Genomic DNA, 26,505 nt, shown 5'->3' on the forward strand with positions numbered 1-26,505 from the left:
AGCACAAGGTTGTCATTCTGTAAAATCAATGTATGCCCTTTGTGAAGTTATAGGTAGGAAAAGCACATTAAGATAGACTAGCTTGTTAGTGAATCAGCCTGTTAGTGTAGAATTCATAGAATAGAATTGTAGAGTTGAAAGGGACCCTGAGGGTCATCTAATTAATTTTTTTTTTTAAGTGAGAAATAGTGCTGCTTTGCCATTAAAAAATTATAAAAAATAAAGAACGATTTACTTGGAGTAAACACATTAAAATCAATGGACATGAAGTAACATAAGCCCATGGATTTCTGTGGGTCTGCTGTTGGTATGACTTAGTTGGATATCACCAGTTGGGAAGAAACTAGTAGCTAACAGACAAATCATCTGTAATACACCAGCTGCAACAGGAACCATTTATACATAGAAGCCACAAGGAAGAAGGTTCTACTTAGCTTTTCTGCATTGGACTTACTAAATTGTGCACCACCTGAAAGAGTCTCCTACTGCTGTTTTCTGCAGATGCAACAGAGGCGGTGAAGAAGGTCTTTTTCGCCGTCACTATCACAACTTGGTGGGCTCAACATTGAGCTCTAACCTGTGTCCGGTCAGATTCAGAATGAGTTCTCAGCCACTGGCGCTCTAGCCGTCTCAGCGATTGTTTCATTGTCCTCAGATCCATAGAAAACCATGGGGCTGTCTGGGCTCCATGCAGTCAGAGAGGTTGCTTTGTTGTGTATTTCATTGCTTTAAAGTTACAAATTAGCCAGGGTTGGTTTGCACTTGTCAGTGACCCTATGCAAGCATGTCACAGAAATAGTACCTCGGGTTAAGAACTTTGCTTCAGGATGAGAACAGAAATTGTGCTTCGGCGGCGCAGCGGCAACAGCAGGAGACCCCATTAGCTAAAGTGGTGCTTCAGGTTAAGAACAGTTTCAGAACGGACCTCCGGAACGAATTAAGTACGTAACCAGAGGTACCACTGTATCCTTATAAGATAACAACGAGTAGCTGTGATTGAAATGGATTACATTTGGGGAATCACAGAAAGGTGGCAAGGAACCAGTAGAATCTGCTTATATTTGTTAAAATAAAAATATATGAGTAGGACTGAAGAAAGGATGGAAATAGGGATCTGTGATAAGGAACAAGGGAAGGCAGTTGCTGGAGCTGAAAGCCAAAGAAAGGAGGCAAGAAAGTAATAGGGGCTTGCACATGTAAATAGAACATGTAACAGGAGGGGGGGAACCCTTTAATTATAGTCATTTCAATCTAAAGAAAGTGATTTAAGATAATACTAACTGGAACAGATTTTACTTTTTTCACTTTACCAATTTATTAAATCCTCATATAATTTAACATATACAGATAATTCAGATTACAGTATAAGTAGTACTCGGTATATTATTAGGTCACCGTTTTCATTGTCCACATTTTGAACAGCAGTTGGAGGATACAGATGACAGCTATAGAAGTAATTCTGCAATCATGAGCATCTGGTTGCTTGGCAGATTCCTCAAGCACTTCTCCTAATGCGTTTGGATTTGCCCATGGGCCTTTTATGTGGTTGCATTGCAGATGGGCTGTTTATACAACCTGGTTATCCTGCAAGTTTCCCTTTCTCTCCTCCCCACCCCCCAATAAAAAAGTCTTCACTGGGAAAGAAAATCTTCACTGATTCTTTGACTCACACATTCTTTCACCAAAAGATAAGATTTTTTATGAGTCTCATAAGTTCTCTGTATTATGACACTACATATAAGCTATCCAGAAGGCTCCCATATATCCACTCGTGCACCCGGAATTCGTATTGCTGTTGTGAATTACATTTAACAATCTAACTGTTGATTTTCAGTGTGTTTGTGTCTGTATTGTTTCTTTGAAAGTGACCAAATATAAGGTTAATTCCCAAAGTAGGGTAAGTTTACCTACTCTTTTAAGCGTAAAATGGATTTGCCTTTCCGCAATCAGTTCTCCACCTTAGGCTTTCAAAGTTCAAATCTGGATTTGGTTATAAGTGAAAATGAGTATGGTGGTCTCAGCCTAGTCCTTAGGGGTTTCTTGTCTGCTGTTCAGAAGAGGCCCAGAACTGGAATTGCAAGGTTGTTGCAGGTCATGATTTAAGGTATATTGTAGAGTTATGTTAGAAAAGTGTGCACAGCAGTTTAGGAATCTCTGTAGACATGTTTTTCAGCTGAATGCTTTCACGTTCAGAACACTGGAAAAGGCAGTGAGCCAAAAGTATGAATTCTGAGTTTTATTTTTACTGACAATTAAATGTTGGAGCCACTTATTCTTTTGCCTGTATGCTTTGCAGTTCATTGTTGGGTTTGTTTGCCATACAGTTGTAGATTTAACTCTTAAGACAAGTTGATAAGAAAAACAAATTATCATGTTTAACACATTTCTGGGATTTCAGATCTAGCCCTTTTTGTCCCTTCATTAATTATTTGAGGCAGTTTGTGAATAATATTTTAAGTTCTGAATATACATATTAAATTCTTTAAGATGATTAAGTACTTGAAAAATCTTTCTTTTCCTAAAAGGTATATTGCACTTTTTTGAAACATAACATTGAATAAACAGCAATATTAATTTTATTTTATATTGTGCTACTGTCTTCTACTGCATTATCCTGATAGTTTTAGTGAAGGCCTGCCTAAAATTCTTTTAAATAAGGGTAGGGAACCTCTAGGGATGCGGGTGACACTGTGGTCTAAACCACTGAGCCTCTTGGGCTTGCCAATCAGAAAGTCGGTGGTCCAAATCCCCACGACAGGGGGAGCTCCCGTTGCTCGGTCCCAGCTCCTGCCAACCTAGCAGTTTGAAAGCACGCCAAAAAAGCAAGTAGATAAATAGGTACCGCTCCGGCAGGAAGGTAAACGGCGTTTTCGTGCGCTGCTGTGGTTTCGGTGTTCCGTTGCACCAGAAGCGGCTTAGTCATGCTGGCTACATGACCCGGAAAAACTGTCTGCGGACAAACGCCAGCTCCCTCAGCCTGTAAAGCGAGATGAGTGCTGCAACCCCAGAGTCGTCTGCGACTGGACTTAACTGTCAGGGGTCCTTTACTTTTACCTTTAGGGAACCTCTGGGCCACCAGGTGTTGTTGGACTACAATTCCCATTCTGTCTGACCATTGGCATTTTGGCATCCTGGGAAGTAGGAGTGGTTAATGAGGAGGGGAGCTTTGTGCACCTGGCCTGCTGCCACTTGCCAAGCTGGGCAGGAGCAGAGAGGTGCTGTGTGGACTAGTTGGCAGACGCACCAGACTAGCTCTGTTGATGTGCCCACACAGCACTGACCTCCCCGCTGCCTTGCCCCTTGCTCCTTCTCTTGGTAAGTGAAAACAACTTCACTGCTGGGAGGCCATGTGTGTGACATCACCTCTCACCAGCTGCTCTCACAGGGCAGGAGAAATGCATAACGGCAGAGTCCCCATCTCTGGGAACACAGCTCAATTCTTTCTCACTCCTTAGATGAAACACACAGATGATAGGTAGAATACAAGAATGCAGAGCTGAAAAGCACCTGCATAATAGTTAAAAGGGACTTATTTGAACGTATGCTACCTTCCACGCTAATCTAGAAACAAATAATAGTTTTAAGGAATTTAAAAGGATGGTATAATAAACTCACCATTATTCAGAGTACACGCACTGTACTGTTTTTGTTTTTGCCCCATTGTCATCTCTGGTCAAGTAGGCTTTGCAAGTTTTAGACGTATGACTAAAGTCTTCATGAACTGTGAACAAAATAATGATATGAGTGTACATGTATGTAATGGGCAAAAAGGGCTTGGCTCCAAAAAGTGTGGAACTCACTTTGTCCAATCCATCCTATAAGGGGCATCCCTCAGCTGCCCACTGCAATGGAATGAGATGTGGCACAGGGTGCAGCAGCAGGAGGGCGGAATGAAAAGAAATTTGAGAGGTGGTTGTGTGTGGGCTTTTGTGTGGTATGTTCCATTCATGCTCTTACCACATATTGTAGAAAGCCAGAAAAAAAAACTGCATTGGGCTACACATAATACACCTTAGTTGCATTATTCAGGATGACTAGAAATAGGCTGTTGATATAAAAAAAAATTCCTTCCAGTAGCACCTTAGAGACCAACTAAGTTTGTTATTGGTATGAGCTTTCGTGTTCATGCACACTTCTTCAGATATACTTGATATAGTTCTTCTGTTTATATAGTTGGTCTTGTGCTAATAGTGTAAGGAAAAAATCTTTTTTTTGGGGGGGGGAGATTCAGAGAAGGGAGAATCCTCTCTGATGAGGGATTGAAAGAGTCTGTCTTTGATGCAGAAGAATGTGTTTCACTAAAATAATATTGATTATAAATCCAAAAATAGTGGTTGCTTCTATGAGCTTTCCTGTTCCATATGGTCATGTTTATAAATTTAGTTTCTCAATTACACATACATTAATTTGTTGCCTTATGTGCTTATACCTTGATGTCTAATTGTAGGGAAGTTTAGTAATGTGCTTGTATTTATATAACCCGTACCCCAATTATCTGCTATCCTCTGTTTCTTTAGTAAGCTGCCTTATAATTTCTTGAATCCAGGAGCAGCTAGCAGTGAGTATTGGCAGTGGACACCTGGCTTCCCAGCGGACGTTTGCCAAAGTTTTATACCATGTATTTCACATATTTAGGAGTTATATTAGTCTTCTTAGTTATACACTTAGTGGCTTGCCCACTTAATCATGAATGCTGATTAATCATCACTTAAAAGAAAGACAGGTAGAAATACAAGTTCTTACTGGGGAGGCAGTTCTGGTTTTGACAAGAGGAAGGAAAGTAAGTTTGATTTTTTTGGAGCTAGCTGGCAATGAAAACCCTTTTTGGGACTGAAGCAGTTTTAAGAATTAGTACTTCCTGTGAGTGTGCCTGCTACACTCAGCTAAATTTATAAACATAATCTATTATGAAAATATAAATCTGCAGTAGTATCTCCTCACAATAAAACTGACCCTGTGATAGCTGATCCTAGAACTTCCAGTAGCTTCTCTGATTTGGGGAGTGTGAAACAATGTATTGTATACCTCTGGAAAAAGTAGAAAATAATACAATACTTATAGAATCTTTGGATCAATAGACAGAAGAGTTGGCATAAGTATTGGGCAGGTAGGAAACAGAAGTCTTTTTCATTTAGTGTTCCTCTGCTCCATAAAGGCCTGCATTTGGAATTGGAGCCAAATTGTACCTATCTTGGCAAACAAGTTTCCAACTGTTTGTTTGCTGTCACGGCCACAAGAGCAATTTTAAGTGTCTCCTTCCCCACTCCAGAAATAATCCAAATTGCTTAGAGCCCCCCAAAACACCCTGCTCTCAAATGAAGGAACATTTCAGGGGGGATCATTCCAGCCTTATTATGAAAAGTTTAGTTGCCTGTGCAAATTGATCAGGAAGGTTGCCAAGCAAGTGTTGCCTTTGGGTGATTTCCATAGTGTGGGTGACAAAGTAGACAAGGTCCACCTGTATCATTTTTTATGTAGGTAAATGATGGAGTTCTATATTAGAGAAGGGGCTCCTTTAGTACACCAGACACAGTACATTTAGGACTTTAAACACTTTAATTTGGGCTGAGAAATGCATTGGCAGCCAGTACAGTTGACCTAAAATAGATGCAATATGACCTCTATATCCTCTCCTAAGCTGTAGAGAACAGCACTAGCTGCAGTCTTTGGGTTATCTACATAGGGCACATTGGAGTACTAGTCCATGGGTGATAGGGACCAGATCTCAGAGAGAAAAGGTTGCAGCCATCATAACTGAGGCAGCTAGGAAAAGTTGTCTGCTTCAGTGCAAAACACCAGCAGCCGGTCCGTTAGAAAATGATATATATGAATCCTGAATATGCACCTTACTGTTAATATACACATTTTAGTACTAATTTTAGATACTTTATGCCAAGGCACATCCATATCCAGTGAATGTACTTTTCTTTAAACAGGGTATCAACAAGTGCACCTCCGCACTCCTTGTAGATCCTCAGTGGCTCATAGGGTTCCACCTTTAGCTTGCATGTGTTGAGTTTCAGGGGATGCTGGGTAATATATTTTGAATTGCCCACAGTGGCCATTGCCAACAGGAGATCATGATTTGGGTTGAGTGCTCCTGTTTTCCTCCTCCTTGCTCCTTGGCCTGCCAGTTCTCCACTGATTTCTCTCCCAAACAGTGTTGGGTATGAGGCTGATTTTAAGATACTGCTTGCTGTTTTTCCAGCATTTAATTATCAGGGAAAGCGTTTATTTTCAGTGTGTATGTAGTTACGATGGCCTCAAAAGGGCCTCTCTGCACACTTCCATTATGTAAATAGTATAGTAATAGTATTACTTTTCTCTCTCTAATAGATCTATGGAAATGCAGGATCTAGCAAGCCCTCATAATCTTGTGGGAAGCAGTGAAACACCTGGTAGTTCTAAACTGGACAAATCTAATCTTAGCAGCACATCTGTTACAACAAATGGAACAGGCGGTGAGTGAACACCTACCTCTTTCAGTTTAAAAACAAAAAGTGCTCTGACATCTTTAGAGACAAACTGGTTTATGGTGGCAGTACATCACATTAATGAAGAAGGTGAAAGAAAGATATATACCATGGATGATAGCGTAAGGTAATCAGTTGTGTATTAGGTACAGTCCTCTAATATAAAATTTTATAATCAATGCCCTATTCTTTCCCGTACTTGTATTGTTTCCTACCAGCCATGTCTCTTCTGTCTCCAGTATATCTCCATTAATCTCTACCTGTCTTAATGTTAGTCATCCTTCCACCTTCCAACTATTTTTCTTGCATTGCAATTTGGCCTGCACTTTAAGCTTGCTGAGGCTATTTGTACCAGCATTGTCCTGCATCTCATTATCCAAACACCCAGCCTGGTGTTTGCTTTTAATCTTCTTATTTAAAAATTGTTCATCCAAACAAGACGTGAGTGATCCTTTCGATCAGGTGCTGACATTCATAAGACAATTTTAGTGAGAGTCTGCAGCATTTGAGTAAATTTTAAAAGTTCATTATACTTCTAGGGCGCAGAAAGGGCGACTTTGGATCATTTTCATATTTCTAAAAGTAAATTACTTTTCAGAAAAAAGATGTGTACAGGAGGTTGAAACCAGACTTAATCATGTTTAGCGTAGACCAATTCAAATAAGTGATGGGTCAAAAGCAGCATGACTAATTCTGGATTAAACCCAACATCAATATGTTTAATCAAAGTTTATTTTGCTTTTAAGGATTTTATGTTGTATGCCAAAGTCAACTAGTGAGTTTCTAAGGTGTCACAGCACTTTTTGTGGTCTCACTGACAGACTATAGCCTGACCCACATGTTATACTGCTGCTTGTTGCAGCAGCCTCAGTGTGGTGTCTTATCCACTTAGTAGTTGTAACATATCTTGCTAGTTTCCTTATAATACTTCTAACTGCCATGGGGATTTTTATGCTGTTGTAGCTTGTTCAGTAACTTGGCAGTGGTTCACAATGGCATAAATTCTGCATGGCAAGCAGAAGACTCATATAAGCAAAGGCATCACACATTACGTGAAGGGTAAGAGTAAGGCAGAGGCTTTTTCAGTGTGTGTGTGTGTGTGTGTGTGTGTGTGTGTGTGTGTGTGTTTTGCTTAACAAAAATGTTCTTAAATCTGTTTAATTTTAGTTGGCTCATAAAATATTTGTGCTAGCCTGCAAGTCCACATATTTGCTACAGTATTTTAACTCACAAAGCACAGCTCAGCCAGATATCTGAGCAATACCTTTACATTTCATTTTGTGCATTCATTTCCATTTACCTTTATTAAAAGGAAAATTAAACCGAAGGAGAAAATATATAAAGTACTGAGCTTAGCGTCCACTTCATCCTATTTGACACAAGCGAGTCACCTGTTGTATCCATGTTCCTGGGTGCATTTTAAATGAACCAAGTTGCTTTTTTACTAAGTCATGCTTTAGATTTTTCTAGCCCAGTGTTTGACTGTAACACAATGACGCTCCAGGTTCCTCCACGGTGGAGGTCTTTCTCAGACTTCCTGCAGGCAAAGCATGTGAAGTACTACTGAGATTTGGGCTCTCCCTTGTTGGACATATATCAATGAGTAAAAGAACCAGGGCATACAGGACTTTATCAGAACATTTTTTTAACTGGTCAGACTTGCTTGGTTTTGGAATTTAAAAACAAAATTAGTTGTAAATGATGTAATACTATATTTGCCTTATACAACAGTGAATTTCATGCCTTTCTCAGGTTGTATAGCTTAAGAAAAAAAACCACCATTTGTGAGTGTTTGGCATGAGCCATTATCAAGAGGCACTAAAATTGAAAGAGCTAGTGGTTTGCTTGTGCATGTGTATGAGTGAGAGAGTGAGTGAGTGAGAGAGAAATAGAGATGGATTTTTTGAAGATTATATGATTCAATATCAAGTGGACTAAGGGTGAGTATTTCACATGGGTTTGTTTGGATGCAGACTTTGTAATGCTTAATTGGCCAACTAAAATAAATGGCACTTAGTTAATAGCCCACTTCAAGCATGACAAAATCTGGATTCAATCAGTACATTTTTATATGTATAATGCTCCCTATCATACAAATGTGTGTCCAAATGGGATAATACATTTACACCTGGGGTGCTGTGTCCTGATAGTATTATAATGGAATCTGATGTATGTGTGAGGCTTTTTCAGATTTGGTATCCAGAGACATGTTACTGAAACAGGGATATTTATTCTATGTGTCTTTGTGACAGAAGCACCACACAAACAAGTACTACAGTATATGTGATAATTCACCCCAGTAGTCCTCCTTAAAAATAGTCCAGAGAATTTTCTTTCGTATTTTTTTCTTATTTTGAAAATTGTTGCTGTATGTTAAGCGGATATTCAGAAAATGAACCACTATATACCATTCCAATTCTCAGGAGACAACATGACTGTTTTAAACACTGCAGACTGGTTACTGAGTTGCAGCACTCCCTCTTCTGCAACAAGTATGAGTAATCCTGGTATATTGCATGTGTGTGACTGGCTTCTTGATTGCTGTGTTGAATCTATGATATTTTGCTTTATTCTTTTTGATTTGACATTGCACAGCTTTCTCATCAGAACCCTTTAAATATTGAGAGAAACACAGAGATTGTAATGTTTTACAATAACAAAGTATTTCTAATGTATTCTATATCTATCTGTCTGTCTGTCTATCTATGTGCCCATAGAAAAATCAAGTCAGTGTGCCCATAGAAATATCAGATCACTTGGTTTCTTATAAACATTGATATTTACTAAATCATTGTGAATGTGCCATATATTCTTAGAAAGAATCTACAAACTGTTTTCTGGCATATTCAAGTTTATATTTGTAGCAAAGTTCAGATATTTCTCCAGCAGAGGGAGAAATCCTGCAGCAGATATTTCTCTGGCAGCAAGGGGAATAGATTGCTTGTAGTTCCTAGTTATATTGCTAATTTTCCACTGCCATACAAAGAGCTGTATTCCAACATGTTATAATCTCCCAGCATCCTCTGACCAACTATGTTGAGGGGAAATTATATTCTTCTGCGGAATTCACATAACATTCTCAACATTCCTTGCTTACCCCTTCTATTCTCTTCTGGTTGCATCTCTCCTTTCCCACCACAAGGGATCCCTACATACACTGACTTTCTCTTGTAGCAATGAATCGATTTCTGCGTCTTCTGAACCTCATTGTTTTGCAATCTGTAGTGGCACACTGTGATAGGTTTAACTTTGGTGACTGGTGGATTGGCTTATTCTGCCTTTCAGCAGGATAGAGTTGGGTAATCATTTTTGTTGTATATACTCCCCACTTTCAAATTTGTAGTGAGCATCTCATGTTTCTTTTTAAAAAGCAAACAGGATTTCCCTTGACAGCAAGATTATTACAACACCTCACAGGTTTCTGTGCAGTTTCTCAAACTATTGATGCAGTTTTCAAAATACTGCCATTGTAGCAATATAGGAAAAGTTGTGCCCCTTGTTTTTGTTGTTTAATCTGCACAAAATGTATTCCAAATTACAAGTATTTTAAGTGTTTCAGGAATTTTTAGGGTGGATAAACCAAGATGTAATTAAAGTATTTAGGCTCTTCCTCCTTTTCTCTTCCTTCCCTTTTTCTGATGTATTTCATTAAGATTCTAATTTTATTTAACTAATGTTCAGCCGTCAAAATGTGGAACATAAATTTTGTAGACAGAGAAGTAGAATTGGCAGTCTACTCATATCTAACACGGACTATGATTTAGTGCAGCTTGCACAAGTTTTGAGTTCATGTGTTCTCCCTGCTTTTCTCTTTCTTTTGGTATGACTGTGAGGAGGAGATTGTTTCTGTTTTAAAATAATTGGAATTTATTGTTATGTCTGAACCTGAACCTGTAGTTAATCTTAGCTATGGTATAGGGAAACCGACCAAGATTATAAACCACAATTGGAATTATTGGATTGTTTCCCTAAACCATAGTTAAGAGTAACAATTCGTCCAGGTTAGAATATAAAAATATGTTGCTATTAGTTAGAAGCAGAAGCTTACAATCTCTTCCTCTTGGCTGTGATGAAGATGTAGAAGGGAGGGAGAAGCTGATGAAACCAGGGTTCATGCATGCAACACTAAAACATGGTTTAGGCACTGCATTTGAATGCGTCCATGTATAGCTTTCCTAGAATCATAGAATTGTAGAGTTGGAAGGGACTCTGAGGGTCATCTAGCCCAACCCCCTGAGATGCAGGAATCTCAATTAAAGCATCCACGACAGATGTCCATCCAACATATGTTTAAAACGTCCAAGGAAGGAGAGTTTCACTGTGGAACAGCTCTTCCTGTCAGAAAGTTCACCCTGATGTTTAGTCTGAATCTCCTTTCATGTAACTTGATTCCATTGGTTTGAGTCCTAGCCTCCAGAGCAGGAGAAAACAAGCTTGCTCTATCTTACATGTGACAGCTATTTAGATATTTGAAGATGTCTCTCATATCTCCTCTCACTCTCCTCTTTTCCAGGCTAACTTATCCAACTCCCTCAACCATTAGTTGCCCTCTTCACATGTTCCAGCTTGTCAATATCCTTCTTAAATAGTGGTGCTCAGAAATGGACACAGTACTCTAGGTGTGGTCTGACAAAGGCAGAATAGAGCAATATTACTTCCTTTGATCTGGACACCATACTTCTGTTGATGCAGCCTAAAATAGCATTAGCTTTTTTTTGCTGTTGCATCATACAGTTGTCTCATGTTAATCTTGTGTTCTACTAAGACCCCTAGATCCCTTTTCCATATACTACTGGCAAGCTAGGTGTACCCCATCTTATATTTGTGCACCTGGTTCTTCCTGCCTAAGTACAGAATCTTACATTAATCCTTATTGAAATTCATTTTGTTAGTTTTGGCTAAATTCTCCAACCTGTTAAGATCATCTTGAATCCTGATTCTGTCTTCAGTGGCATTGGCTACCCCTCCCAGTTTGGTGTAATCTGAAAATTTGATAAGCATCCCCGCAATACCTTCAGCCAAGTCTTTTATAAAGATGTTGAACAACACCAGGCCCAAGACAGACTCCTGCAGCAGCCCACTTGGCCCCTTTTACCCAGGATGACAAGGAACCATGAGCATTCTTTAGGTTTGGTCAGCCAACTAGCTACAAATCCACCTAATAGTTACCACGTGCAGCCCACATTTTACCAACTTCTCTGCCAGAATATCACGGGACTTGGTCAAAAGCCTTACTGAAATCAAGATACAGTGGTACCTCGGTTTATGAACTTAAACCATTCCGGAAGTCCATTCTTAAACCAAAACCGTTCTTAAACCGAGGCGCGCTTTCCCTAATGAGGCCTCCCGCCACCAGTGCCCTTCCACCATTCGGATTCCGTTTTTAGACCGAGGTAAAGTTCTCAAACCAAGACACTATTTCTGATTTTGTGGAGTTTGTAAACCAAATCGTTCTTAAGCTGGACTGTTCTTAAACCAAGGTACCACTACATCCACAGCATTCTCTTTTTGTTACTTCTCATGCTTAACTTTTCATGCTTAAGTTCAAACAAATTTTACTGATGAATGTTTTTGTTGTAGATGTGAAGCAAGTGAATTCTCAGAAGCAAACTTTAAGAATAGGAAAAACCAGTTTGGTTAGCATTTCAGTGCAAACCTATGTAATTCACACCTTTGCAACCAATGTACAAACTGAAACATAGCTAGCCTTCAAAAATCTCATGACTTTGTGATGCAGTCTTTCACCAAAAAATGTGTACCAAAATCTGCACATTACATAAGAGGGAGTCAATTGCAATTGTTTGAAGTAATGAAATGAGTAGTTTAGATTTAAAAATACATACAAACATGCATGCTTAGGATAAATATGTATGACTTTTAAAACATGCAGACTTTTAAAAAATTAAACCCCAAACACATACAGAAATCAGGTAAATGGAATTAAAGATTGGAAGAAGTACTAGCTGACCATTGTAAACTTATTTAAATAATGTATACTTGCATAAGTTTTATAAAATACACAGATCATGTGAGGACCAATCCAGTTCAAAAGGTAAAGTTCATATATTGTGAATTAATAGATTTATTTCCAGCCTTACCCATGTGAGTTGGATAACTAATGTACCCTTATCTCACATGCTGCTATTTTGAAGTAGATTTGACTAACAACCCTGTGGTAAAGAACAGATGAAAAAATATCCAGATGTGATTGTCTGGATTTAAAAGCCCTGACACATCTATTTGCCCTATATCATCCTCTGATCTTCATTGGTTGAACATAGATTTGAGCCTAGTTTTCCATCTCCAACCCCAATCACTGCAATAGCCTGTTTATCTATGCATGGCATGCTTGTTTTGTTGAATCCGTACCCTGATCTTTGAGTTGCAAAACATAATACCTGGATTTATCTTCCCAATCACCTTTTTATAGGAAGGAAACTTGACACTTCACAGTGTGAAGAATCTGGCCTTTCATGGCTGCCTGCTGGCTGTGAGACAGAGCCTTGTAACTAATGTTCTATCTTTCTAATGGTCTCCGTTGCTTATTTTTTTATAAATACACTAACTTCAATCATAGCATTACTTTTCCTCTGTTTCACAGCCTGCAATAAAAACTGAAAGATATAAACCAACCACGGGCCTTTTGAGAGTTTTCAAAAACGATATGTTTTTCTTAGTGCACTCACTTGTGCTAACATAAATCCAGCAACAGTATTGCAACTGCATGTTCCTATATAATAGAAATGGGCTGGGGGGTGGAATAAGTCTTAAAGGGGATATGGAGAAATAACAATTTATTCCTATTGCTTTAAATATATATATCAGAGCAATAGGTTCCCATGATCTGGAGAGGAAGAATGCAAAGTGTTCAAATAACTAAATAAGAGAAGGTCCACAAATAAGTGTTGCATTTGGCAGGGAGTTGGGGATAGCCCTGTGGGTCTTTTTTATAGGTGTATATTCTCATGCTAGTGTAAAACTTCGGTAAGTCACTTAACCTCTAAAGAAAATACTTTAAAAAACTAAAAGGTTTCAAAATGTCATGGCAGTGTAGAAGGCCACCACTTACCAAAGGCACAGAGATTGATGGCATACATTTACACCTTGCCTCATTCTGCATTTGGGCAGCTCTCACCATAAAATCAATCAATCGGGTTTAATTCAATGGTGTCTGTCCACTAGTGGGATGACTCTGTTAGCAGAATAGATTTCCTGCTGCTGCTTGCCATTCTGCCCAAAATCTGTTCTGGAAGGTTGAGAGACCTTTCACAGCAGATTGTGGGGTGAGGTGAGGTTGGATGCAGTAAGGAACAGGGAAAGAAGTCCCATCACTCAAGCAGAAATCGTTTCACACAACATTGGATGTCTTACACATGTCTGATAATAAGTAAGCCTATTGACTTACTGCCAAGTAACAGCATATAGGATTGCAGCCTGAATAGTTAAAAATAAAGCAGATCATTTGTTTGCTTTAGAAAGCATATTTTTAAAAAAATTAAATGTATACTCTTAAAAGATCAAAACTGCTATACAGAGATATAATGAAACATACCATAAAACTATAAGTAATATAAAGCAATACAGATGGAAACACATTGTTTAAACTACATCAAAATGTCACAGGCATCATCCAGTAGGTTTCCATGATGATTTGATAGGCAAGCAGCAATCACAATTGACAAGAGCAGCTAGTAGAAAGAAGTCTATTTTTTCAGTGGCAAAATATTTTAGTTGAAAACTTGATTTGCCTCCCACAGAAATATGTATGTTGAGAGAAAGCATTTGGATCTTGCACAACAAATGGATAATGATCATGTATTTATTGCACAAAAGATAGTTTGAAAAGATCCTATCTCATTATATTAGTTAGAATAATCTTTGGAAGATATGTTTAGAAAAACCATGGTTCCTGAGGGTCTACTTTCTCCTCTTGATAAGAATAGATCTGCTGATGTACCAGTGTATTTATTCAGAGAAATTTGAAAAGACACTAAATAAAGAGCTGGGACCTGCGGGTATAGGGCGGAATATAAATTCAATAAATAATATTAAAAATTAATAATAAGAATGAAATAATATTGTTTTACTTGCTCAAAATATTTGTGTTTCCTTTTTATCCATGGTCCTTCATGGGTGGAATTTAGACTGGATTTATATTAAAGCATATATGGATAAATATTGGCTTTTCCTTCTTTTTCTTTTTGAAAAAGAGAGCAAGTGCATGGTTTTTTAAAGCTACAGTTGTGTTGTAGTAGATTATTCTCAGAATCATATTAAACAATTTGCACATTTGTATATATTTTTTGATCCACTCATGCAGATTTTTGCTATAGTTTGCATGGTAACTTGTGTGTAAATTTTTGAAGTAAAAACTCATGTTTGCTTATTTTTCTATGTAGTGTCTCTTCTTGCAGTCAAAACAGAACCTATGAACAGTAGTGAATCAACAGCAACAACAAGTGGAGATGGATCTCTTGACACGTTTACTGGGTCAGGTAAAGGCATAATACACTCATTGTATTGTAAAGTCAGTTTTGGTCAGTTACTCTTATCAAAATAAGGATGCATAATCAAAGTTCCTTAATAACAATTAAGTTATCTTTTTACTACCCTGATAAAGTAGTTAAAAGTCATGGTTAGTGGAATAACCAATCTTTGGTTAAAACTTAGGTAGCAGAGTTCAGAGTGCTAATATTGAATGGCCCTGTGTTGGTAGCAGGAGGGCAATGACTCCTTGAGGATCTCTTCTGTACCCTAGTGAGCAAAGAGGGGAGACCGTTTGCAGCAGCAGCAACATGCCCATGACAACAGAGAGCAACTGAGACACCTGAATGTCAGACAAGACAAGGAGCTATCTGGAGAGGTGGAGGGATCCAGGCCAGCCTCAAAACCAAAGACCATTTTTAACTCTGCTTCTGTGGGAGAGAGAATTCCTGGGGTTCCAAGAGCCTCCACCCGCTGCAAATAATGTGGTTTCAAATAGGCCTGCTGCCCTTTCTGGCTCTCAAGCAGACTAAGGCAATAAGTTCCCCACTGACTTTGCCTTCCTCTGCTTTCCCTTCTGTCTAAATAGCTGCACTGCATGAGGCCCAGCAAATGCCACTAATGGTCCATAACTCATCAGTCTCTATTGTTGCCAAATGTAGTACAACAGCATCAAGAAAGAGCTCCTTTCACTCAGTTTTCTAGTAAATAAAACAGTGAGTTAGCTGCAGCTCTCACAGCAACTTCTCAGCACAAAAATGGACACCAAAAAATGAAACACTGTCCCTGTCTCAAGAGAGAACGGTCAAAATCAGTGGTTCATCTACTAACAAATTCCTCAGAAGACCTGATGGCCCTAGCCAAGATACTGCAGGTGATGGTATCTACCATCCAAGTAACACCATGGGTTAGGTTCCAGACCAGGCCTCTACAGTGAGCACTGTTTCCATACCAATTCCTCATCACATTCAGTAAACACATAGTTTTTTCCTTCTACATTCTCTTAGTCTTACGGAGTATGGATTCATACATTTTTGTTGTCCTAGCTTGAATAGGGGTGTAAGTGTGGTATTACATAATTTCCAAATTCTGTTGTGTCTGTCTGTTGTTGTTGTTGTTATTTGTACTGGGCATGGTCACTATGGCTATGCTTACATTGTGAGGTAGAGGGTCCATTATTAGATCTGCCAGTTAGATCTTGAGTGTGGAATGGATCCTCCCCCTGGAAGAGGAAGCAAAAGACTTGAAAGGTCCTGCCTTTTTGGTCCAGTGGGAGGAGTCATTCTATTTGTGAAATGTCCTCCAGTCCTCTCTTCAAACAGAAATTCATGGTAAGGACCAATTTCCAGTTTCTATTATATTGAGATGGAAATTTTAAATTCAGCTAATGAGCTTGTTGATGTAGCCAGGTTTCCAGAGAATTGCAGGTTTCTCAGAGCCCTTCATGTGCCATTGGGCTTTTAATTTATTTATTTATTTTTGCTTTGATCAACAGGGTCCCATGCTGTCATGTGAAATAGTGGGTCCATGCTCTTCAAGAATCTCAAGCCCAAAACTCCCTTAAGCACCTAGAACTAGTTGTCCAGTTCTTTGGATCCTGCCCATAGTCTATTTCACAAAATAGTGAGGAACTATTCCATGTTTGCGCAATTCTGAAGGCTGTTTGCTAGTACCATTATGACATATTGAAGAAGGGTAAACTTTGAAGTACAATTATGATCGATTAGACGAAAGAAATTCCAGAGCTACTTCATGTACTGCTTTAATCTTTTTCAAAAGTGAATGAACAGCAGATGGCCTAATAAAGATACTCTGTATATTTGCCTAGTATGGATTTGCTGTGAAGGCATTGGTTCAAAATTTTAGAATACATATATTTGGAACACATCTGTCTTAGTCAAGACAGATGGTTAGAGGAAAGAAACTTCAAAATGTTTGGATTCAGTCCAGGCTGGGCAGTACTCTTGAAATATTTTTAATAGGATATGATTGTCATAATTTAAACTTGCCTAGAAATATACAGCTGCTCTTTGTATAGGCACGTAGTTAGTTGATGGCTACTGTACTAGACCACTTGATTTTTTCTGTGTAAAATTAAATAGGTGTGCTACATCTATGGGGTGTGTAGAAATAAAGCAAGTCCTGGTGGCAGCCCTCCTATAAGTGGAGATAATCAGATATATTCATCGTGCAATAGTACCAACATAAGCCCAGGTTCCAAAGAAATGGACCTAATGGTTTTCTTTTCTTGTTTGTTCTAAACTGACTTTACTTTGGACTACAGTCCTCTGCTTTGTCCTGCATAGCTTTTGAAAATCAGCTAAGTCTGAGAAGTAGATCATGATATATGGCCTGGGGCTCAGCTGTTAAAAAATTCCGCTGCATTAATAAAAATCTCTTGTGCGAGCTTTGTATTATGACCCTATTTATCTAGCCTCCCCCCCAATTCTTTTTAATCAAATCAAAACTTCTTTCACATGAACAGTTGCCCCAAAGTTATTGCTGTGCCTCTAGAACTGTGCTGGCATCCCTGTTCACACAGACTTCCTTCCCATGTAAGCAAGTTTCCTCATTCACTGTGGTGGAGATGGCAGTTCCATTCATCATTTAGCATTGTATGCATAACATTGCTTCCCATCCTCTCCTTATTGAATCCCTTGGAAGCACAGAATCTACTATGGGCATGGAGTCTCTACACTAGAATGACTGGCCCAGTATGGTAAACAATTGCAACTCAGTCCATGGAGGGAAATAAATTAATGCCACTGGTTCTGCTGTGCCAAGTGTACTAAACCATGCTTTATATGTAGGTGTGGTGTGGTTTAAGTTCACATGGTAATGTAGTAAAACATGAAGCCAAACCTAACCCCAGACATCTCCAGAGTTTGTCACAATAGCATGGACAATAGACTTCTATTGTTCCTACAGTTTTGTATAAGGATTTATATTTTTATTAGAAAATGCTAGTTTCGTGAAGTATTTGCCAATATTGCAAATTGTGTGCCTAGGCACAGGAAGCTTGTGGCTGGTTGGGGCTCAGAATAGGAAAATGAATAGAGAGACAGGACAAAGTATTGGGTTCAAATAGGCCACAACTTTATTGCTTACAGATGTAAGTAGGCTTTGGTGCAGACAATGGGTATGTATCCTGAATCAAGCAACCAACTGCAGGTTGATTATTGGCTGTGTCGACCCTAGGTTAAGGGTCATCCTATGAATACAGTGAGGGAGTATTTCCATAGCTAAGTGTCATGCCTGGCCGCATGCTCACCTTCGGGCAGCACCAAAGTCTGTTGCATCGGGTGTGAGCGTGGGGAATCCAACTCCAACTGAGCTGGCTGGAAGAGATGCAGCTTGACTAAATACCCAGCAAACGGACCTGACTGAAGTCCAGAGGCTTGTATGGTTCATTGCACAGGCCATGGTTGGTTCATTCAAACAGGCAGGCACGCAACAGCCTGTGTGACTGGGAAGAAGGGTGACATCCTCCAATAGTTGCACAAGCAGGAAGGAGGGATCCACAGCTGTGCTGAACACAATTGCTGTGTGCCACCATTTGACAACTGTCACACTTATTCATTTGTGGCCTACAAGAGAAAAAAGAGCCAGCTTTTTAAAAATGTCTGTATGTAGTTACCTCTTAATTCTACTCGCCACAATTGACTAGCCAAGTGGTTATTTTTAAGTCTCACTTGTGTTTTGAATACTGTAATATGTTACTTTAAAACTTGTATTACTTGAGAAACTTTGTTGCATCTGAAACAAACACATTGTGTTTTGAGATCCCCATCAGTAAACATAACAAGTATACCATACCCTTGTTAGGCCACCTGGCGAGGCTGGTGGGCTTCATTTGTGAGTCACCAGTTGTGCAGGAGTGATGGAACAGAATATTGGACATCATACTCAGTGGCTTTTATTCGTTTTAGGTTTCTAGCTAAAAATATAGCTCATAGCTGTTTAAATGTTGTCTGGTTCATAGCAACTTTGATCAGAGCAGTCATACTTTGATTCAACAGTTTTTATATTGTTTATAAAATACCGTATTTTCTGTGTATAAGACAATGCTTTTTTGCTATAAAAAATTGGGGGTTCTCTTATACGTGGATAGAGAATTCACGGGTTTGGGCTCAGCCTCTACCGTGGGTGGCTTGGATTTTGGTTCTGGCATGGGCAGAAAAATATGGTACTTTGTTGGCTCCAAATATTCTCATACATTGAACATTCTGTACTCTTGGTTTTTTGCAGTAATAACAAGTAGTGGCTACAGTCCAAGATCATCACATCAGTATTCGCCTCAGCTATATTCTTCCAAGTTAGTGAGCATGCACCTTCTTACATATTACTGCATATCATTTATTTTAGGTCATTTATTTAAAGAATATTAAAAGTAACTGTTTTGTTTTATATAAAATCCATTTTATGTAATCTGAGTGGAATTTACTTGTTTGTAACTTCTTTAGCAGCGGGAATCAAGATATAAGATTCCTCTAAACCAGTGGTGTCCAAACTTTGATGAAGTGAAGGGCCGTGAGGCCAACCAAAGTTGTTAACCTTTTTTCAAGATTGAAGATGTTGAGCTTTTTTTAGGATTTTACCCCAGGAAATAAACTGCCACAGGGGCCGAATCAAGCTGACCTGCAGACTCGATTAAGCCCCCGAAACGGACTTTGGACATGCCTGCTTTAAACATATTTTCAATGTATCTCTGCAATGAATAACTATTGCTTGCCTTCATAGTGTATAACTGTAAAGTAGGTTTCAATCTATAAGCCACAATTATTTTAGCCCAGAATAATTTTGTAACAGTCAATGTGGCTTTATAGGGCTGTATCAGTAGTGTCCCTTGCTCTGACAGAAGACTTTTTGATATGGCAGAGGCTTCTATTAATAGAATAGGTAGGCAATTTTCTCTGATTTCCCCTCCTTCCTGCAGCTCTCACATTCCGTAAAATCTACTTGAGAAGGTTAGCAGACTCATGGGAGCAGACCAGGAACTTAAGGAGGAGAATTGGTGAAAATTGCCTTCCTCTCTGTTCCACTGGCAGAAGCCTCTGCTGGATCAAAAAGTTGTGTCTGTGTGAAGGACACCATCGTGTGCAACCCATAGTAGCTTAAATTAATAATGATAGTTAATTTTTTATTTGCAGTGTTGGCCTTAGTGTGGAAAAGAACAATTTAACTATGATATGGTAGTTATTACATATAAAGTCATTACAGTTTAGCTTTATTTTAATAATCTGTTACTTAAAGTGTAATATGTTGCATTTTATGTAGGAAAAATGTATGCCAAAAATGTGAAAGTAGTTTTAAAAAGAAAGCGGAAATGAAAAATAAATGAAATTAATAATATATTTAGCCATGGATTTTAAAGGGTATGTTTCATTTAAATCAGCTTTTCTGGGTATTCATGTTAACTAAATTCCATTTTAATTATTAACCATTCAGTATAAAGTATGCATTTTGAAATATGTTTGTAATTCCTTTTAAGAAAAAAAAGTGGGTAGTTTTGTGTAATGTGCATTATTAGTTAAATGCTTCAAGTATTTTCAGTGATGCTTTGTATAGTCCCACTCTGTGATGACTTGAACTTGAGGGCAATCTTTTATTACATGCTCATATGTGGTAGACTGATAAGTATAGCAGTTTACTGATCTTGCTGCCACTGAATGGTTGTTCAGCTATTGCTTATACCGTACCTCTTATCTAGATATATGTTGAGATTGGGAGTGGACTTTGGGTTTATGAGCATCATTTCTGCTATCTTCTCTGTCCCCTCGTTCACTGTGCATAAAATAAATGCTCAGACTAGATCCAGTGGTGTGTTTTTTAAAAAGAGACTTTTAAGAAAAAAGGAAATTCAATATTTGTGGTCACATAGAAATCCCACATTCTAATAAACATAGAATCACACGGTTTAGATTTTCACTTTTATTCATGGCTTGGGCTTCCCTGAAATGTACATAGACTTGAAGAGGAAAGTTTAAAGAATGACAGTCCTTCCTACTTTCTCTCTCAGCTCTGTGTGCTTTTCAAGGTTCGTATTGATTCTGCTGGTTCTGACTTTCTTCCAGTTTGCCTTCATGAATAATTGTGAGGAGGAGGAATGAGAATATGTGGGATTGTCTATTTGTTTGAATAAACTTGATATGTATATATTGTCACTTGTGATGATATTTCCCCCCCTGTTCTCTAGGCCCTATCCACATATTCTTTCTACTCCAGCAGCACAGACAATGTCTGCCTATGCCAGTCAGACCCAGTATTCAGGAATGCAGCAGCCAGCAGTGTATACAGCCTATTCACAGACTGGGCAACCTTACAGTTTACCCACTTACGGTATTTGACCTCAAGTTGTACTTTATTCTTATTCCAAGTATTTTTGACATCATGGAACTGCTGTTCTTTCCCCCCATCTATAAGAATCAGATGAAAATTAATTTCTTATGCAGATTTGGGTGTAATGTTGCCAGGCATCAAGACAGAAAGTGGACTTTCACAAACGCAATCACCCTTGCAGTCCGGGTGCCTTAGTTACAGCCCAGGGTTCTCCACACCACAGCCAGGCCAGACACCATATTCATACCAAATGCCAGGTCAGTCACCTATTGTCCTTCCTTGCTCTTTAGTGTTATCTTTGAACCAATTCAGAATCTATGTATTATTTATGTGATAAGTATCTTGAGTGAAACTTCATGTCACCTGATAAACTCTTTCATTACAGTTACGATAGCTGTCTGTTGTTTAAATGAATGATAATCTGAAATCCTGCCAAGATAATTTTGTTGATTATTTTCTAATTCTTTATCATAACTCACTTTTAATATTTGTGAATAACAGCCTCATGTACCGTGTTAACAAAGTTACTCGTAAATTATCTGATGACAACATTTAATACACTGGTGGGTTACTTTAAAACTGAAAATACCTTCTTGAGAATGATATAGACAACAATCCTAACTAAGCCAGCCACACGTGAAATGATCCTTTGGGCATATCTCTGGATGCCAGCATATCCTGTCGTCTATTGTATTTGGCATTCAGTTCTGAAATTGGGAGATCTCTGAGAGGACATTAAATCATTGAACATATACATGTTCTAAGCATTTAGATTGTGTTGGAATCTACATTTGGAACAATCTTGTGGCCCTTCTTCCCATCTTGTTTGTTCCTAGTTATGTTGTTAAAGGAAAACGGTGATACCTGGGGTGCAGGAATTCTAAAAAAATTCTGCCCCTAAAATACCTTACAAAATGAAGGGATACAGAAGGACTTTCTGTACCTTCTCTTCTGTTTTAGCACATTAGTAAAGTGCATGGGTTGCCAGCTGCAGCCTCTTACAATTGCAATAAAAATAAAAGTCAAGTAAGGGGACCGGGAACCTGCTGCAACCAAAGTTGACAGTTATTGGGTAAGTGTGTATTAATTGTATGTTTTCTTAGATTTTTATCACATCATAGACCTTTTAGTCCTATGAACCATAAGTTTGATCCATTCTTAATTATGCTTGGAGTGGATCCACTGACATCACCCAGACTTCAGTGATAACTAGCTCAAGTTCCGTTGCTGTCTAAGAAAGAACAAGTCTGAATCAAATTCTATATTCAAGATCAGTGTCCTTATCCCAGCTCCCCCCCCCCCAACCTTCTTTTCCAAGCCATCCACCATATTTCATTAGTGTGTCATTGAAACTGGATTCCAGGAGGGAAAATGGCAGGAAAAAGAAGAAAAGAAGCTGTTGAAAGAGAACAAGGACTCACCGATCTACAGAGTGAAATTTGAGTGCATAGATTTCTTCATTAGTGCTTCTGTGAAGCTGGATTGTTCTATATGGAAATCATAGCATAGAATTAAAGCTTTGGCAACTAGATTTTTAAAGCAGAAGATGGCATTGGTTATGGTATATAGTTATAAATAATGATCTCTTCAATGAAATATCAGAATAGCTCATATTTCACTTACATATTCTTTATATTTATATATGAAACCTTCAGATTTTTTACTTTTGATTTGTCTGCATTGTGAATAATGTATTACTTATTTCTTATACAGAATTATTCTTTTAACTCTAGGTTCTAGTTTTACACCATCCTCCACTATTTATGCGAACAATTCAGTCTCAAATTCTACAAACTTCAGTAGTTCACAGCAGGTATGATTATTACTATTTCTATAAACTTCAAAGTATATTTTATTTGACTTAGCAATTTGAAGTATTTTGAATGGACTGGACAAGAATTTATTTCACATTGCTGTATTTTAGATGGGAATGCTTAGAAAATCTTGCTAGAATTTAAAACATTGTTTCTATCATTCTAGGATTATCCATCATATACAGCTTTTGGCCAAAACCAATATCCACAGTATTATTCAACATCAACATATGGAACATATATGACCTCAAACAACACCACAGATGGTACCTCTTCTTCATCATCAACGTACCAGCTCCAGGAATCTCTCCCTGGGCTCACTAGTCAACCAGGTACAGATCTTCATCCAGGTGAATGGTTTTTTGTTTCATCCATTTTGAAGTGGTGTTCAGAATTTCAATTATGACATAGGTAAATTTTACTTAGAATCCGTTATTAGTAAACCATTAAGAGTTTAAAAAGGAAGTATAGAAATTTGAAAGTAATGATTTAAAAATCCTTACTGGAAAGAAAAGGAAATAATCACAAGATCTTAGAGAAATAGCATTTGAGAGCCAAATTACACGTGATGTAACTATGCAGCATTTATTCTGGAGACTAGCAATGGGAATCTAATCCAGAATGTGTTCCTGGTCTTCATTGAAGCCATTTTTTTGGCTGAAAATAATCTTGAGCTGACTGCTGTTTGTCCTGAAGTTGCTGACTTCAGGAAAGAGCACTTTCAGAGTCAAAAGGTACCCAGGAGAGAGGAAAGCAGTGGAGAACCAAATCCCCAAGCAAGGATGTTCTAGATCGGGGCTCCATGGTTGCTATTTCTCCAAAATAAAATTGGCCAAGTTAAGCATACTTTACAAATGTGTGACTAACCTCACAAACAGATTGTCTCTTGGACCTTGAGTCCTCACACTTGCCGAAACTCATTGCATTGTTACAGTTGCTGCAGTGTATGAACAGCTGCAATATCCTCTTTAGTGGGAAAATGGTGATGGTGCAGGAAGTAGTCTAAGAAAGGTCCTTAGACTTTTCCCCAGTAGTCACTTCCAACCTACATGAAAATTATTTTAAAGGACTGTCACCATCTCTCTTCATTTATTTATTTATAATCTCAGAAAGGTGGTGGGGGGTGGGTCTTGATATTTTGGTATTGGGCTTAACTAGCACTGTGTCACATGATCCTAGCTGTGGGTTCTTTGTGCTGTTTTCCATCAGCAGTTAATTCCCTGAAACCTTAAACTGGATAACAGTCTAAAAACATGTGGGGTGAAAAGTTATAGAAAAACATATACAAAAACTATGCCTTAAGGGTAGCTTTATTGGGGTTCAGAGGAACTGGGTCATTAGGACATTTACAAAAGAAAACATTTCCTTACTAAAACATGCCCCACCTAGGTAGACAGTAATTTCAGCACCGAGCTTCCAGAGTAGGTCACACAGAGGCCAGTTGCTAATCTTCTCATCCTCCCCAGCAAGGGAAGGAATAACCAGAGGTGGAGGGGAAGCTCCATTGTGCAGATGGAAGTCCTGGTGCTAGCAGAACTGCTTAGTTAGATCTAGCCCTATATTTTTAATGTTTTCTTTAAAAATCACCCTCAATGTTCCCATGCTAGCTAAGAAAGACAGCAACATTACAGTGGGGAAACAGACTTCTTAATCATAAGGCTGATCAATTTTATTGTTATCAGTATAAAGCTATAAAGTGTCAGGTTTTGGATTACATAACATTTTAATCCTGTGTAGTTGCCTCACTGAAGCAGTAGAAGATGTCAGTGTTACCCCAGTTTTTCATAATGGATCCGGAAAGGAAATCAAAGAACCATTAACCAGAGCTTTCCAAACTGTGTGTCGCAGTGTGTAGGTGTGTTGCGCAAATGCTCCTCACACTCCTCCTGGGGCTGGAAAGGGGTTAGTTTAACCTCCAATTTGCTAGTAAAACTGAATTACTGTGTCACGAAATGATGCATGTCTAAAACGTGTGCCACCAACATGAAAGGTCTGCAAAGCTCTGAATTAACCCATAATCTCTAAATTAGTTGAAAGCACTTTTAATATTAGTTGTAAAATATATAGAAGAACAAGCATTGATGACTAAGAATCACCATGGCTTCTGAACTGGAAAGCCTCGTTTCTTTGAGGATGTCAACAAATACGGTATATAGATTGGGGATGATCCAACAGCATGTATATACTTAGGCTGCAATTCCATGCATACTTAACTGTCAGTGAGACCCACTGAATGCAGTGGAACTTTTTTTCAAATAAGCATACATAGCCTTTCACTGAAAGCTCCTAAGTAGACTTAAAATTAATTATTGGGTTGTTTTTTTTTTGCTAGAGTTTAGTTCTCCTGATCTGGAAAACACTTGCAGTTTTAAAATGCTTCTTGCCTTTTGTAGGCTTTTGTCAAATATGCTTGCTCCTTCTTGGACTTGTGTCTTTCCTGCTACATTCCATTCCTGTTATATTTCCAGTTGCTCATTATTTCAACATTTTCTCGCTTGGCTACCTCCTTGATTTCTTTCTTCATCTCAAAATCACCCTCAGAGTTTTGGTGAAAGATGATGATATGTTCCCAGTACTAAATTGCACTTTGGGTTTGGCATTTCAACCCACATTGTTTCTGTAAATAAGTATATCCCTTGGAACTTTCCTAGTATGTTGGACTCTTGTTCTTTATGTATAGAACAACACATACTCAATACACCTTTCCTACTGCTTTGTGTAGATTTTATATCCTTGGACTGACATGCCCACTTTTTCAGCATTGCCTTTGAACAGCACTCTACCTTAGTTTGGAAACTTCTGTATTGCTATGTAAAACCTATGTATAGCAACCATTTCATGTGTAATTTCTCATAAGAAACTTTGTTTTCTTTAAATGTCTGTCCTTTTTTTCTATAGGCTCATTGCTAAGTTATGTCTGATCTCTTCTTCAATGATCTGAAACATTTACACTATCTTCCCTAAAGCAGTAACCACCCCAAATCAGATATTCCCAAGCTAATATCAGCTTTGACTCAGAAATCATTTAAAAACTCTTCACAAATTTCTTGAAGTTCAATGACAATATTCTGCTTCCAGTTTTGGTTGCAGATTGAATGGAATCAGTCTCTTTTGTACAAGTTCTGCTTGTCTGAAAACTTTCACCAGTGCCTAAGAAAAGGAAACGCTTTGTTCCAACACTGCAATCTTATTGATTCCACCTAAACATTAGGAAGAACTTCCTGACAGTAAGAGCTGTTTGACAGTGGAATTTGCTGCCAAGGAGTGTGGTGGAGTCTCCTTCTTTGGAGGTCTTTAAGCAGAGGCTTGACAACCATATGTCAGGAGTGCTCTGATGGTGTTTCCTGCTTGGCAGGGGGTTGGACTCGATGGCCCTTGTGGTCTCTTCCAACTCT

The 26,505-nt window shown here is 38.5% G+C and overlaps 1 protein-coding gene across 50 annotated transcripts in view; it reads left to right on the forward strand.

The window, feature by feature from the left end:
• EYA4 (EYA transcriptional coactivator and phosphatase 4) overlaps nt 1-26,505 on the forward strand; it is a 110,834-nt gene that overhangs the window by 56,262 nt on the left and 28,067 nt on the right. For 15 of the 50 annotated variants that reach the window (XR_014524854.1, XR_014524855.1, XR_014524859.1 and 12 more), the window contains 8 exons: nt 6,337-6,461; nt 8,897-8,965; nt 14,873-14,968; nt 19,206-19,272; nt 21,154-21,296; nt 21,410-21,553; nt 23,030-23,109; nt 23,277-23,460. Coding sequence is in view for 20 of the 50 variants with exons in the window: in XM_083498142.1 (XP_083354268.1) it covers nt 6,337-6,461; nt 8,897-8,965; nt 14,873-14,968; nt 19,206-19,272; nt 21,154-21,296; nt 21,410-21,553; nt 23,030-23,109; nt 23,277-23,460 (908 nt within the window). In the remaining 30 variants the exon portion in view is untranslated. The remainder of the gene's footprint in view (nt 1-6,336; nt 6,462-8,896; nt 8,966-14,872; nt 14,969-19,205; nt 19,273-21,153; nt 21,297-21,409; nt 21,554-23,029; nt 23,110-23,276; nt 23,461-26,505) is intronic. The other 35 variants (XR_014524845.1, XR_014524846.1, XR_014524851.1 and 32 more) reach the window with 6 other exon arrangements.

The sequence above is a fragment of the Podarcis liolepis genome, assembly GCF_965112155.1.
Source record: "Podarcis liolepis genome assembly, chromosome: 3".
In the NCBI taxonomy this organism is placed as follows: Eukaryota; Metazoa; Chordata; class Lepidosauria; order Squamata; family Lacertidae; genus Podarcis; species Podarcis liolepis.